General features: G+C 37.2%; 1 protein-coding gene across 7 annotated transcripts in view; it reads left to right on the plus strand.

Annotated features, from left to right (window-relative positions):
• Nucleotides 1-15239, plus strand: part of LOC124555569 (Bardet-Biedl syndrome 2 protein homolog) — a 180522-nt gene that overhangs the window by 121375 nt on the left and 43908 nt on the right. For all 7 annotated transcript variants that reach the window (XR_006968563.1, XR_006968564.1, XM_047129529.1 and 4 more), the window contains 5 exons: nt 2683-2739; nt 7706-7888; nt 7985-8134; nt 8247-8459; nt 11538-11704. Coding sequence is in view for 5 of the 7 variants with exons in the window: in XM_047129529.1 (XP_046985485.1) it covers nt 2683-2739; nt 7706-7888; nt 7985-8134; nt 8247-8459; nt 11538-11704 (770 nt within the window). In the remaining 2 variants the exon portion in view is untranslated. The remainder of the gene's footprint in view (nt 1-2682; nt 2740-7705; nt 7889-7984; nt 8135-8246; nt 8460-11537; nt 11705-15239) is intronic.

The raw sequence follows: 15239 nt of genomic DNA on the forward strand, positions 1-15239 counted from the left end.
CTCTTAGTCTAGACTGTAATTATTGCAATCCTTTAGCATTGAACATTGAAAAAGTCTCAGGTTTCTCACCTGCTGTTTTCACTTCAAGATCCAGTTACTTTTCATATTTATTGCTGTCATAATTGGCAAGGTCAGTACTGGATTTGACTCACTGAAGCAATAATGAAAGTAAATATGTCAACAAGAAGGTCATTCAAAATTTCAAAGAAAATATCAAGGCTAATTTCTCTTTTCTCCACTTGTAATTAGTTGGTGCAAGTTCTATAATACCCTCTATGCTAAAAGTACTTATATCCATTACATTACATTAGCTGCCTCTCACAGCTACCAGCGAAGCACTCCTATTTCTTGATGTACATGTAATTTACAAATGCAAAAGGACTGCAAAGAAGCTGTGATGTTCACAAATATAATATCTGACTGAACAAAAACACAACTCACACCAATACTGAACAGTGCCAAAAGGGCATTTCACATCAGAAATTCCTTGACAATATAAAAAAACATCAAGGATATGAAGCTCTTTAAACAAATCTGTACATTCATATTTACAGAGCCACTGCTTCTACTCAGTCAGTAAATATATGGACTTGTAAAGTACTGCTTTGGGTTCAGTTTCCTGTTCATATATGGTTTATTTAGATGTACAAGCTGAGTGCTAATAGTAGATTTAGAATTATGATAGAGTTTAAACAGTGTAGCAATTTAAGGAATTATAACAATAATGGAAATTTCTGGATGGAGCAATATGTGAAATTAGGGAAATGCAACCACTTACTCATAGCAAATCAATGCATGGAGCACAGAAATACGTAACAGAAAACATTATTCACACTAGCTTTCAAGCTCTAGCTCTTTTTCTAGCAATAGTACACACACACACACACACACACACACACACACACACACACACACACACACACACACACACACACACACAGTCTCCAACGCATGCTCCCGTGGCCGTGATTAGTCATGTTGTGGATGCATGAGTGTGCATTTGGGTGTCTGTGTGAGAATGTATATACTATTGCTAGAAAAAGAACTAGTGCTCGAAAGCTAGTGTGAATGCTGTTTTCTGTTATGAGTTTCTGCACTGCACACCGATCCACAGTATGTGAGTGGTTGCCTTTCCCTTACTACACATAATTTAAGGAATTAGTAACACAAACATTCTGTAAAATTTCAATGTATCTGGCATGTCCAGTACCTGTAGGACTCAGTGATACTATGGATAAAAGGGAGCAATAAATAAATAAACGCGATAAAATCATCTGTAATATGACATAGGTTTAGTAAGACATGTAGTCAAAAAGAGAAAATGAAATATAGAGGTCTGGGGAATGTGATGTTATAAGTTTTGTAATATGAACAATGTGTGAAACAGTACACGCTTAGGGGCCCCACACAGTAAATACAGAAAAAAACTGATTAGGAGTTGATATTTGCACTTCAGGTCCTGGTTGTTTGATGGATAATTTCCTGATGGGAATCAAGGTGTAAATATGAGACACTGGTTCAAGGTGTGCTAAGATGATTTTTATCCAATAGATTCATCAATCTTAAAAACTGTACCAGTTGTACGTTTCAAATAAGATTGCTGTTGTGCTGCTTGATATAAGGTTATTCTTAATCCTACTCACGCTTTATCTGGTGCAGTGTAAGTGACTTACCACGGATCACATTCAAGTTTCTATTTAATCGAATGGCTAGGGGCCCCCGTTGAGCAGACCGTTTGCCAGGTCCCGGTCTTTCAATTTGACGCCACTTCGGTGACCTGCAGTCAATGAGGATGAGAGGATGATGATGATGATGATGACAGCACAACACCCAGTCCCTGGGCAGAGAAAATTCCCCGACCCAGCCAGGAATCGAACCCGGGCCCAGAGGATTGACAATCCGTCACGCTGACCATTCAGCTACCGGGGGCGGACACAATCAAGTAGATCAATGTGAAATAGTTTTGTCACAATCTTCATGAAGATATTGTTATTTCCAGGTGCTTGCAATCTGGGTTTTAGTCACAGCTTTTAATAAAGATGCAGAAAATATTATTAATAGTAAGAAAGTAAAGCCGTCCTCAATCTGTAGGTTGGTTTGAACACCATAGTGTTTTATTAGGTGATGTCCTTTTGGAGGTGATATGCCCTTGGCTTCTTCTGACTTCCGAATTGACATACTCAGTCAGTTACATTGGGATCTACAAATTAATGTGCACTCTAAACCACAGTGTAACATGTTGTTTACATGTATCATCATTTTCCCAGAGATAAAAGGAGTGATAAGTGATGAAAATATACTTAGACAGACAAAGGATTGGATACCAGACCTTTGGATTTGTTGTCTGTCATTTACCCACTTAATCACTGAGCTGAATACAAACTAGAGAACTCAAGTGACCCAAATGTATTTTTTATGCAACTTTGGAAAACAAATTGAATCAGAAAGCTGGATGATTTTTCAGTTCCACATCTTTTTTCATTATATAAAATTTGCATAGACACATGTCCCTCTACATTTCAGTAATTGTTGCGTACTTTGTTTGATAGTTGTTGCTGTTGATGACTTCCTCAGTGTTTTTGTGATATTTCAGTGTGAATTTTAATGATTAGTTATTTTACAGTTTTATACGTTTCTTAAATACTGTGAGTGTTTGATGTTATATTGTTGTATTTGTATTAGGCCAAGACTCGGCTGCAGACTGGAATCTCCATTAATATGGGGAATGAAAAGAAACCGGTAAGTAGCTTGCTTGCTGCTTGTTCTTCTTCTTCCCCCCCCCCCCCCCCCCCCCCCCCCTCTCTCTCTCTCTCTCTCTCTCTCTCTCTCTCTCTCTCTCTCTCTCTCTCTCTCTCTCTCTCTCTCTCTCTCTCTCTCTCTCTCTCTCTCTGACTTCAAAGGGTCTTCTGTATGTTCCATAAACACAACATTTTATCTGCAATGATGTTGTGCCACCCCATATGAGGTCTGATTCTGGGACCATCTGTGACTCATAATAAGCCACCTAGTGACATACATATCTAGTACAGGATGTAGCTACATGTTGTGAATTGATTAAATAAAGCCTTCAGGTACATTCTGGTTAAATCTGACTCTTGGAACAATTTCTCAACCTGAGGAAGAAAACAACCCTAATCCAAATCTCAAATCAAAGAATTAGCCAACTCTACTAGTACTCAACACAGTTCTATATTAACTAGTGTTTTGTGAAAATGCAATACTTGGACTGTCCCTTCTAGATTCTAGAAGCAACGAAATTCTTTAATCATGTCTCAAGTGGGAAGCTGTGTGAGGTCTGAGTGGACCTTTATTCCCCTAGGTTTCTGTGGAACTGAGGTGGAACCCTCAGACTCAAACTTATCAAATCCTTATCTGATGGGTGTACTGCCGGGGAGTACTCACACCAACTCATCCAAACAAATGATGGCCAAATTTTCAAAATCAAAATGTGGGACTTTCATTGTTTTATTGTTTCACATCCAAACACAGCATATCACAATAATATAATGATGTCTTTAACTAGGGTAGAAAATTATTATTGTTTACATTGGTTACTTATTTTTCAGTCTCAGTTGTCCTGGAAGTTTAGCTGTGGGTAATTTCTGGGAAACCTTTTTTTGTTAAATTTTTCAGAAGAATGTGTGTCATTCAGGAGCTTCATGTTTTCAAATGGAATTTTATAAAAATCAACACATGAAGTATCCTGAAAATCAAACTTAGTTACAACTATTTCCTTAATGGCTTCGGCACTAAACATCTTCTCTTCATCAATTCATAAATCATTTGCGATTGAGATCTCTCTTTCTGCAGTAGTATTAGTGCAAGGTAGAGCCAGTACGTAGAGTTATATTGAGATATAAAGAAGTCAAAATTGATAGACTTCGTTCAGCTTGGTTTAATCAAAGAGTGTATTTTCATTATTTTTTGGGTGTGACCATGTTTGCTCTTCATTTGGTTATCCTGCACATTGCTTAAAAACATAGACTGCCACCTTCAGTTCTTGAACGTCGCCAGAACACGTCATGGCAGGGTTCCTCTGATTTTGGGTTAGGCCATACATACCTAAATGTGTAAAGTGCTACAAATGCCAGTGGGTTGCCTATAAAACGCTAAGTTGTGGAGGTGAAGCAACTTGTGGGAAGTGTGAAAAGGCAGCCCATGAATCTGGAACTGACTACCCATCTCTGGCAATATGATTAAACTGCTTTGGCAGCCACCCAGCCTGCAGCAGAGACTGCCCTGTTTTTGCTGAGAAATGCAAAATTCAGGAAATAAAAGTGACCAAGTGGATCACCTATGCAAAAGCCAAAAAGGAATATAAGATGATGAAACCCCACTTTTTATGCTTTCTTGGTGCAGAAATCTGTTCCCAATGTCGATGCTTCGACACAAACAATGTCCAGCATATCATTATCCACCACCAGCACATGTACATACCAAAGCAAAGTGAATAAAGATGTAGTGACCCAGGCAGCTACGACAGAAGAGGCCAGCAGCATTTTTGCAGTGAGCCTAAAAAATGCACCCCAAAAGCACAGTGCCTCTCAATGCCACCTTTCCCTCATCCTTGAAGGGAAAGGGAGCAGTGAAAGGGTCATGATGTTTTGGGTCAAAAGCTGACCCAGGCACCATCAGATATCTTTCTGGCATGTCTAACTGATGAGGATATCATGGATTTCGATGCCTAGTCACTGGACCCAGGCAGCCCCTCCAGTCCCGCTCAGTCTGTGAGTGCCTCACCACCTCAAGGGGAACTTGCATTCATTAAGTCGGTTTGATCTGGATTTTTACTATAGTGTTTTAGCACATGAGTCATAGTGCAAGAGATATTGTATTTTTAAGTCAATCCTTTGCCCCTCTTAAATGAGTTGAATTATGGTGCAGTGAACACATACTGATGTAAGTTAAGGAGAGGGTCCATCTTGGATGCTCCATCAAACTGTATATGCTGTCGTGTGATTAGATTAAATATGATGTAAAGGGTACTTGAGTAGTTGAGATAGGATCCTTCTGCCGTGTTCCTAAATTACTGTAAATCAATGAGTTAACCTTAAGGTACGTCCACACAATACCGTTTTCCTCTTCAAATTTGTGTGTGCACTCACATTCCAACAGTGCAAACATGCACATGTATTAGTTCATACGTGATTTGTTAAAATTGGATGGCATCATGTGTTGTAGCACATTGCTTCCCAGGTTGGGAATCTCTTGTGCTACATAGCAGACAACAGCCAGCTGGGGCCCATATGTATTTCATTGTGTAGTGTGGTGGCAGACTAACTTTTACCATAGTAGCTCACAAAGATAACCCAAGTAAGTAAATGATGTTGATATGGACTTTCATAGATATGTTGAGTGTGTGCTTATTAGGTGCTGACAGGATTTTTGGTGGGGTGAAATATATATAGACTGGTGTAATGATACTTTTTAATCTTGTATGTTAAATATTAGTTTGTAAAGCTTAAGGGTGAAAATTTACTAATGTAGTTTCCAACAATGATTTGCTTTAACTTAAAGATAGGCGTTTAGGAAAGCACACTGTATGGCTCTGAAGTGAATTCCTTAATTCCATGTAAAGTTTCCAGATTTAAAATTTTGCTTATTTATCTAAATTCTTAATTATTGGCCTAATTGGTTAATGAAGAGTGTTATTTGGTTCAGAAAAATTGGGGCAACAAAACTATGACATCAAGTCTGGGAATTAAATGAGTTGAAGTGCCCAAATGATGAAAGTAATTGTGGACGTAGCCGGACTTTAATTACAGTTATTTTTGAAGTAAATTAGTTTCTTGAAAAATTAATTTTATTGCTAGAAAGTATGAAATTAGAGCTTTCTAATGAGTGATATCGATCCTGTCAAAACTACTGATTAGCTCACACTAATTGTTACGTAGCATGCCACTGTAATGGCTTTCATTACTAATGTCTTTTAATTAACAAGGTTTTAAACAAAACCACATGTACCATTTTAATCAGCAGACTGTGCACTATCACATGGATAGTAAAATTATGTGAATGTACAATATTTTGGCATTTTAAGTACCATATGCACTGCCTACATAGTAGTACATATAAACAGATTCAGATGAAAGATAAGAGGGAAAAATTAGTTATTTAAGAGAAGCAGAATAATAGTAATTGTAATAACTCCACTTTGCTATATTTCACTCTGTTTCTCAGTTTCAGGAATAATCACCGAAATACTGTGATTTGAGACGTGAAATAAATAACTCAAATTGGTATATAAGTTGCTGCCTTACAAAATATTATTGCCGGCCTTATCACTGCAGAAATTGCATTACGTATAAGAATGTCTTGTTTAGAGGTACAAGTTCTCAGCTTCCCAAGCAGAAAATCTGAAAGCTTGTTGTAACTGCCTCCTGAAATTTGCAAACAAAATACCACTGTCACTTTTTATATCTTATACTGTACTTCTGTTATTTAAATATTGTGTGACCGTTAGTTGCCTTAGCAGTTTTTGTCACCTTTCATGACAGTAAACATGGCACAAATTACTGTGCAAAGACAGGGATGCACAGCAGACTACTTTGACTGTGAGCCATTGTGTGGACATGATAGCGCACTTGCATACAGTATGTTCTATTCACTAAGTTTTGTTCATATGTTTTTGTTCTGATGCATTTGCACTAGGAAAAAAGGAAAGGTGCATCATGTGGACATATCATTAGAGCTGTCAAATGGGGGCACATGAGATCTTAGACAATTGAGCTTTCCAATGAGTAGCTAAGTAGGATATGTGGAATATACTGTGATATAATGAATAATTTCATTGAATTCTTGTACTTTGTTATTAAGGCACAGTGTGGAGGTGATGTGTCTATGGGAGGAACTATATGGGTTGAAACCAAACACTTAATAGTGACATTCCATCTTTACTGCCACACCAGTGATATAATGCTCTAAGAAAATTCAAGGTGTTGCCCTGTGATGCTTAGAGGCCCCTCCTGCTCGTAGTGTGGAATGAATATGACCTTTTCATTTTAACTAAAAATAGTGTGTATTTTTTGAAGAGTGCACACTGATTCGAACAATTTTTTTAATCATGCTCACTCATCCATATTTTACAGATTTAGTATTTCATTTCAGTATAAACCTTTCATTCTGTGACAGAGTTTGCACTGTTATGCAACTGCCTGACAGATAAAAATTTTTTGCATGTGTAGCTCAAATCTTTGTTTTTTTGCTGTTGATGCCATAAACAGTTGCTATATTACATACAAAAGGCAAAGATTCTAATTTGAGTGCCACCCCCCCCCCCCCCCCAACCACACACACACACACACACACACACACACACACACACATACACACATACATACTGGCTATGTTGCTCAGATCAACTACAGTGTACCACCGCTGTAGCTTGGCTATGGCAAATGCTGTGGCTCACACCAGTAGAGCTGCAGAGCTGGTACACTATAGTCAACCAGAGCATTGTAACCGTGTTTGTGTGGAAATTGACTAAACAATAACACATTTGTAAAACGAGATGGAAATTACAAAATTTAAACTTGTTTATTTCTAGTATGATTAGTGTTAGAAGCTAGTTTGCAAATCAAATATCATCTTTGTCTGACAAATTATACAATATGCTGACACTTCTTTTTTCATAAATTTAAGTACGTATTTATTTATTTTTAGACTTGGGTGAAAATGTATTCTAAATCTTTTGCTTCATTACTAGGGTCACATTGAAGTCGCTCTTGCAACAAACAATGAAACTGTAATAAGAGTTGTAATGGTATTCGCTGAGGGCATATTTGAAGGTGAGACACATGTTATCCACTTAAAAGAATCAGAAATATCATCTAATGTGAATGTTGCACTCTATCCTCCAAAGGATGTGCCAGTAGACATTCACATAAAGGTAAAGTATTAGTTTTGCACTGTGTGTTCAGTTAATAGGATATACACTTTCATTTTTCAAGATTCTTTATCATTGGTCAACTTTATATGTATGTAGGCCTTGGTGGGTTATCGTGGAAGCCAGCATTACCATGTTTTTGAGCTTACAAGGCAGCTACCACGTTTTGCTATGTATGCTTTATGCGAGGAGCCGGGTAATTTACCCTCCAGCTATGTGTCATTCTCTTTAAATGAAAGAGTGCAGAGGGTAAGTACTTGTTAAGTTTGGAATATTTGTTCCAATGAATGACATGAAAGTTGTCATATTTATTCTGTAACATAAATCAATCAGATATGTTTATTTTGTTTCATGCATCCAGATTGCAATGTGGATTAATCAGAATTTCCTGGTTTTGTCAGATATTGAAGCAAACACTGAACTGAATGTGACATTTCTTTCACTAAGAGACAACACGAGAGTAAATATATCAATGCAGCCAGAAAATAAGTTTGTTATTGCAACACACAGCATGGCTGTTGCAGGTGATATCGTACAATCTCTTGCAGCTTTTTTAAATTTGGATGAATTGCAGGTAAATTTCAGAAAAGTTATTTAAGACTTTTGACGATTTGCAATGTAGTAAGGGGCATACAGACACAACATTGTGTTTTGTTTGTTAAACTTATTGTAATGTGCGCCATGTTAGGTCAAGGACCTCCCATTATTGTTTTTGTTTGAAAACCATTGCTACTGTAATAATGGGTATGACAAAAAGATAACCTGTTTTAAATGTGAGACTGAGAAAAAGGTTCTATATTTCTTCATTTTTAATCCTGAAAATATTTTAATCTCTCTACCATATGTTGTTTACACTTCTCGAGAAGTACTTATAAATAGTAGAATTTTGAAATGATAGAAAATGATTAAGTGGACAGATTACTCACCAATTCTACAGTGAACCTGTCAATTCATGTGAGCGCATCTGTCCCCTCATCACTTTTAAGTTCCATTGTGACTACACTTTGTCATTTATCTAGTATTTTACATTATTGTTAATTGATTGTAAAATTGGGTTCAAATCTGTACCCCATAATCCTGGAGCATTTAAAATTACTTCTTGTTGATGTAATGCACATTCTTCAACAAGGTTATAGCTGATTTCCTCCTCTATCTTTGTCTGTGGAAGTACTTTTTTTCTCATCACGTTAATATCAATGAAAGCTTAAATTCCAGGAATATTCATTTTGGAGTGAACACAATGTAAAGAATACAGTATGTTTCAGTGGCTATTCACTGTGGGGTTCTTGTTACTGTAGATGAGTTGTTTGTTGGAATGAAAAAATTGTTCCGTGGAATCCAGGAAAAAATTATATTGAGAGTAAACTTGACACATATCAAGAAATAATGTAACATCTGCAACAAGAAAATTGCTCTCTGTTGGAAGAAACAGTTTAGATGGGAGACATCTGGAGATAGTGTTTCCTGAAGAGATACCAGAATCATCTGTTTTGCTCTTCTCTTTGGGATTATGATAGTTAGGATTCCAATTTGTACGTAATTTAAATCCCCTGGGCATCTGTAAGGTATCTGATTTACCACCAAAGCTGAAATCAGCAATGTGTAATACTAAACCAACCCTTGGTGATATGTTTACCTGTCACTTCAGTTATAGCTCAAACTATTGCAGTAAAGCAGTTAGGAACCCTTTGGACAGAATTTTCTCTCTTGGTTAAAACATTTTTCATAATTTGGAATATTAACTAGGTGGATTACCTGTGGTATGAGAAAGTTCTTTGCTTATACACAGTGATCTTCTTCAAAAGTATCTGTTACAGGTTGATGTTTTTTGACCTTCTTGATGTTGCATCGTTATTTCATCTCACAGCCACTATGAAAAAAGTTAGGCCAATAAGCAGTCGCTATGGTTCACCATAGCTCATCTCAAATTTCACTTAAAGCTGTGTGGATTTCTGTCATGTTACTATGTAAATGTATGAATTTTTATCCTGAAGTGTCACAGTACATAGGATCAATACAGGTTTCAGTCCAAGCTTAAGAACAGATGCTGCACAGATGAAACAAAATAGGCCTTCCTCAAGCCAATCTTCAAATAAAATTTCCATCATTCCAGGTATTGTTGTGCCATCAGTCATCAGTATTGTCACCATGTGCATTATTTCTTCAATTATTAGTATCACTTTAGATCTCTCCTCTCTCTCTCTCTCTCTCTCTCTCTCTCTCTCTCTCTCTCTCTCTCTCCCTCCCCTCCCCCCCCTCCCCCCCCCCCTCCCTCCCCCTCTCCCTCCATATATGTAATTATTGTTTCTAATCGTCACATTTGTCTCCGACAGCATAATCTTTTAGGTGAATTACTTTTTATGTAAATTGTGGTTTAAATTTTTATACAGTTACATGAATCCTGTTATGGCATCTCACATGTTGCTACACAATTGATTAGTTCTTTTCTTTCAGCTTATAATGTTTCAAGAAAATAACTTAAAATAAAGACTAGTAATTTTGAAGAGAAGTGAATTATAAGGAAAATAGTAACGCTAACATGAAAAATGAAGCGAGATGATAATAAATCACTTGAAGGGATTAGATGAACTCAAATCCAAGTTAAACTTTTTTTTTATAGTTTCCTAAGAACATGTTCCAGAATGCTGATAACTTGTAGCTGTCAAACAGAAAAATCCACTTTTCTAAGTTGGCATATCTGAGTGCCAGACTGAAGACATTGGTTCAACCATCAATACTGCAAAAGATTTTCAGTTTGTGGAAGGAATGACACAGGACCCATTCAACCATATGAGAACAACTGAAGAGCTACCAGAAGCATAAGTGATGGCTTTGATTTCAAAACCTGACATTAACACATCCGTGGCATAGTGTTATTCACTTACCTTTTGCTCTCCAATGATGCTGCTGGTAGGAGGTGTTTTCACCACACACACACACACACACACACACACACACACACACACACACACACACACACACACATTGTCAATTTCAAACATTAAGGTCCAGAATCTTCTGAAAATCAAATTACTAAAAGAAATGATGAAATGTAATTGTTCAAGAAAACTGATGATAATGTGGTGGAAGTTTAAATAAAATAAGGAAACTGATAAAAATTACGAAGAGTGTTGCAGTCTCCCTGTGAAATTACTTTCTGGTAGTGCTAGGTGTCAAACAATAATTAGATTAGTATTTGTAATGTCTAGTTAATCTGTTTATATATTTTTATAATAGAGGGAAACATTCCACGCGGGAAAGATATATTTAAAAACAAAGATGATGTGACTTACCATACGAAACCTCTTTGGTCTTTAAATATGTCTGCTTGTGTCTGTATATGTGTGGATGGATTTGTGTGTGTGCGAGTGCATACCCATCCTTTTTTCCCCCTAAGGTAAGTCTTTCTGCTCCCAGGATTGGAATGACTCCTTACCCTCTCCCTTAAAACCCACTTCCTTTCGTCTTTCCCTCTCCTTCCCTCTTTCCTGATGAGGCAACAGTTTGTTGCGAAAGCTTGAATTTTGTGTGTATGTATGTGTCTGTTTGTGTTTCTATCGACCTGCCAGCGCTTTCGTATGGTAAGTCACATCATCTTTGTTTTTAAATATGTTTATATATTTTGTTTAGTTAGCATATGTGTGTGTTACAGGTAAAGGCAGAATTTTCTGAAGAAGAACAACGAATTGCTGTTTTGCTTCAGCAAGTAAGTGATCTTCAAGAAACCAGGCTTCGTTTGGCAGCAGAAATGGCAGACCATTCTGGACTTGTTCGTAGCTTGGTGATGCGTGCAGAAAATGCCCGGCACTTGGGAGATGTGTATGTTTTGCTACTATTTCATATTTCATTTGAAATTCACGTTAGTTTAGTTATTTCTTCTGTTAAAATGCCATGCTTATTAAATCACAGTTGATTTATTTTCCTAAAATTGTTTGTTTGCACTAAAGCTACATCACAAGTGACCATAATTCAACAAGTTGCTTATCTGTAATCTCCCCTCTTCTTAAAGAAAAGCACCAAATGTAGCTCAGTCGTGTGTGGGGGGGGGGGGGGGGGCAGCTATTTGAGAGTGAGAGAGAGCAAGTATGTCTGTCCAGGAAGAGGGCTGTGTCCAAAAACTTATCAATCAATCTGTCATGCCTAATTGTGTGTGTGTGTGTGTGTGTGTGTGTGTGTGTGTGTGTGTGTGAGGGGGGGGGGGGGGAATGGGGATATTTGAGAGGTGGAGAGAGCTTGTAAGTCTGTCTGGGAAGAGGGATTTGCCCAAAGATTTGTCAGTCTGTCATGCTTTATTGTGTGATTGTTTGCTGCCCAGTCACTCTTATATTTACTGAGTAGTAACCTATTCATATGGGGATTTGCAAATCAGCTATAATGGGGGAGATGTCTGACAATCACTGAAAATTTTGTGTATAGTTCAGCTTGCATTGATTATAAGCTGATTTCCAGACTGACTGATTTTACTGTTGCATGGATCATCTGTTTCTGCCTCAGACATGTTTTACACCATATATTGAAGAAACACGTGACAATATAATATGATGATTAAGTTTTTGGCTTTCATGTAATGTTGTAAAAGCATACTTGTAGCTGCTAATGTAAGAATGCAGTTGCTGTTATATTGTTGTAAGTGGATTATCAACAAACAACTATTCAGTTAATCAATGGCAAGATTAGTTTCCTCAATTTTTCTTTGTAGGAATACCCAACTCTAAGCTGTGTGTAAGCATGAGTATTGTGTACAGGCATGCCATATGATTCCTGAAATGCTACCACAAGAGCCATATGAATCTAGTGTTGAGGCTCTCTCCATCCAAACTCCATAGGTAGGAACATTCTGTTATGTGCAATATTTATTAAATATTTTATTTTGACATTTGTGCATATTATTTCTGTTTATTTATTATTTTATTTTTCAACTGCAGTACTTTTTATTCCCTCTGTAAACACTTTTGGATTAAAGAAGACCACTCACAGATAAGCAGATGTGGTCGAATTATTGATAGCACACACAAACCAAAAGAAAACTTACTAGCTTTCATTTGTGAGTGCCTATTGATGGCTCAGTGCTTCTGCTTTTCAGTGAGGGTCTCCTTTAAGCCAAAAGTATTTACATTCCACCAAAAGTTTCCTACAACATTTGTACTTTCTGTCTACATTCTGCCTGCGTCTCCCTTCCCCATGTCCTGTCTGATCTTTGTTTGTTCACACAGTTTAACTCCATTTATTGACAAGCTACTTTCACCTCCAAATACTTAGCACACAGATCAACACACAGAAAGGAAGAATCTAAAATTACTGGGAAGGAGAGGGACCACAATGAGTATTACGTATATCGTTACGTACCTAGAAATCTGCAAATAAGTACATTCATGTTATTATCAGAACTCTTTCATTGTCTGTAGTATGTACCCTCAACTAAGAAGGAAATTAATACCATTTTCCATTGTTCTCACATCTCCACAAAAGGCTTTTAACATGGCAGCAATTATCACTCATCACTTTTTATTAGTGGCTGTAAACATCCTGCCAAAGCATTGGTATAAAAAAAAATGGAGGTTCAGTTATGCGTCTTCTGTTCTGTAATGACAAGTAGTAGGCATAAAAAGTACTTTTGCTTATCGGAAGTTGTGTTTGTATCCTTTTGAGTATATTTCATCTTAACAAATTCTTTGACGTAAGTACAATGGAATCTTAATGCTTTGCCCTCATATTATTCATTTTCTATATTAATAGTATCCTTTGGTTTTCGGGGATAGGGAAAATTAGCAGATACTTTTATGTCCTGCTTGTATTTTTTGTTACTGTTGTATTATTTCTTGACTTGGTACTGGCCATGTAGTAAGTGAATAAGCAAGAACAAGTATTAATAGACATGAACATGATTCACCACTATGTACAAGGCAAGTTCTTTATAATTTTCAGGAATTAGATAGTTTGCACCTCTGTCACTGCTCCACTTAATTACAACTGATGTCATGCATTTAACAAGTGGTTTTATTTTTCCGTTCTTTTTGCCAAGGTCTGAAAGTACCCCCAATGTTATTCTACCACCAATCCCACTGTGTTACTTTTTGGCGCTTTTTCGTAACACTCAACTGTGTGTCTCAAAAGATTGTGCTCTTATTTATAGATACATAAAGTACTCTAACAAATTCTAAATTTCTGTGAATAAGTCACAGAACCTTCCAGAAATCACCAGTGTTAAATTATAAATAATTGTAAGAGGTGGGAATTGAATCAGTGACCTGCACACCACTAGACAGCCAGTGACAACTGCTACACTTCAGCAGATGAAATGTAGCATGTATTTTATTGCTTTTGTTTTGCCCTCCAAAAACCATAAACAATGATTAAGGAATATTAGAAAGGGAAATGGAGCATGATACAAACCACAGGGTATTAGTCGCAAGCTTCTTTGAAATTGTTTCTTACTTCCCATCCTCATATCAGACTATTTAATATGTGCTAGATCAGTAATGTTATTTCAGATTTTAGTAGTGTAATTCTGTACTTCCATAACTGCCACTGTCATTTTGTTCAGATATAGATGCAACAGTTAGTTCATACTGTGTCTGAGCAGCAGCAGCAGCAGCAGCAGCAGTGGTGTTGCTGGCCTCATCATCTAAAGTAGGATACTTGCCTATGTACTAGTAAAACTAACACTCACTTTTCCCCCCCTCCCTTCCCCTCCCCCACCCTCACCCCCTCCTCTCCCTTTCCTTTCCTACTCCAGTTCAGTTGATATTTTTTTTCTGATAGACAGGTTGTTGTGAGTTTCTTTAGACTGATTCCTTTTTTATTGTCCACTGTCTGGGTAGCTAGACACTGTGTTGTCAACTGGTGCAACAGCCTGCAACCTGCATTGAGGGTAGCATCATCTCCTGTCATTACAAACATGTTACATAGCATGTCAGGTTGCAGGATTGCTGACGTGATCAACAGGGGATACCCATCTGCCCCACAAATGATCCCTGAAAATTACTTTATAATCTGTATTATAGGATGAACACGTGTAATATTGCCTTGAATGGGTCAGCTGTTCATTTGGCAGAGTGTAAATGGAATTCACTTTTTTTTTTTTTTTTAAGGCTAGGCAAGTTTCTGAAATGCTTCGTCAAAAGTCCATTATCCCAGAAACCAGATACTAGAATGGCCCAAGTATCAAATATGGAGAATAAACAAATGTGTAAAAATTAAATACTGAAGTATTCAGACCTAAGGCTCAGAAGCTGCCCTTCTCCAAGAAACATGTCACCATTACACAGTACTTGAAATCTGATGTAGAAAACAGTTTCTTTTCAGACACATGTGGAGACCTATTGGTAAGATAAATAAGACTCTAAGTGGTGGG

Source organism: Schistocerca americana, chromosome X, assembly GCF_021461395.2.
Source record: "Schistocerca americana isolate TAMUIC-IGC-003095 chromosome X, iqSchAmer2.1, whole genome shotgun sequence".
NCBI lineage: Eukaryota > Metazoa > Arthropoda > Insecta > Orthoptera > Acrididae > Schistocerca > Schistocerca americana.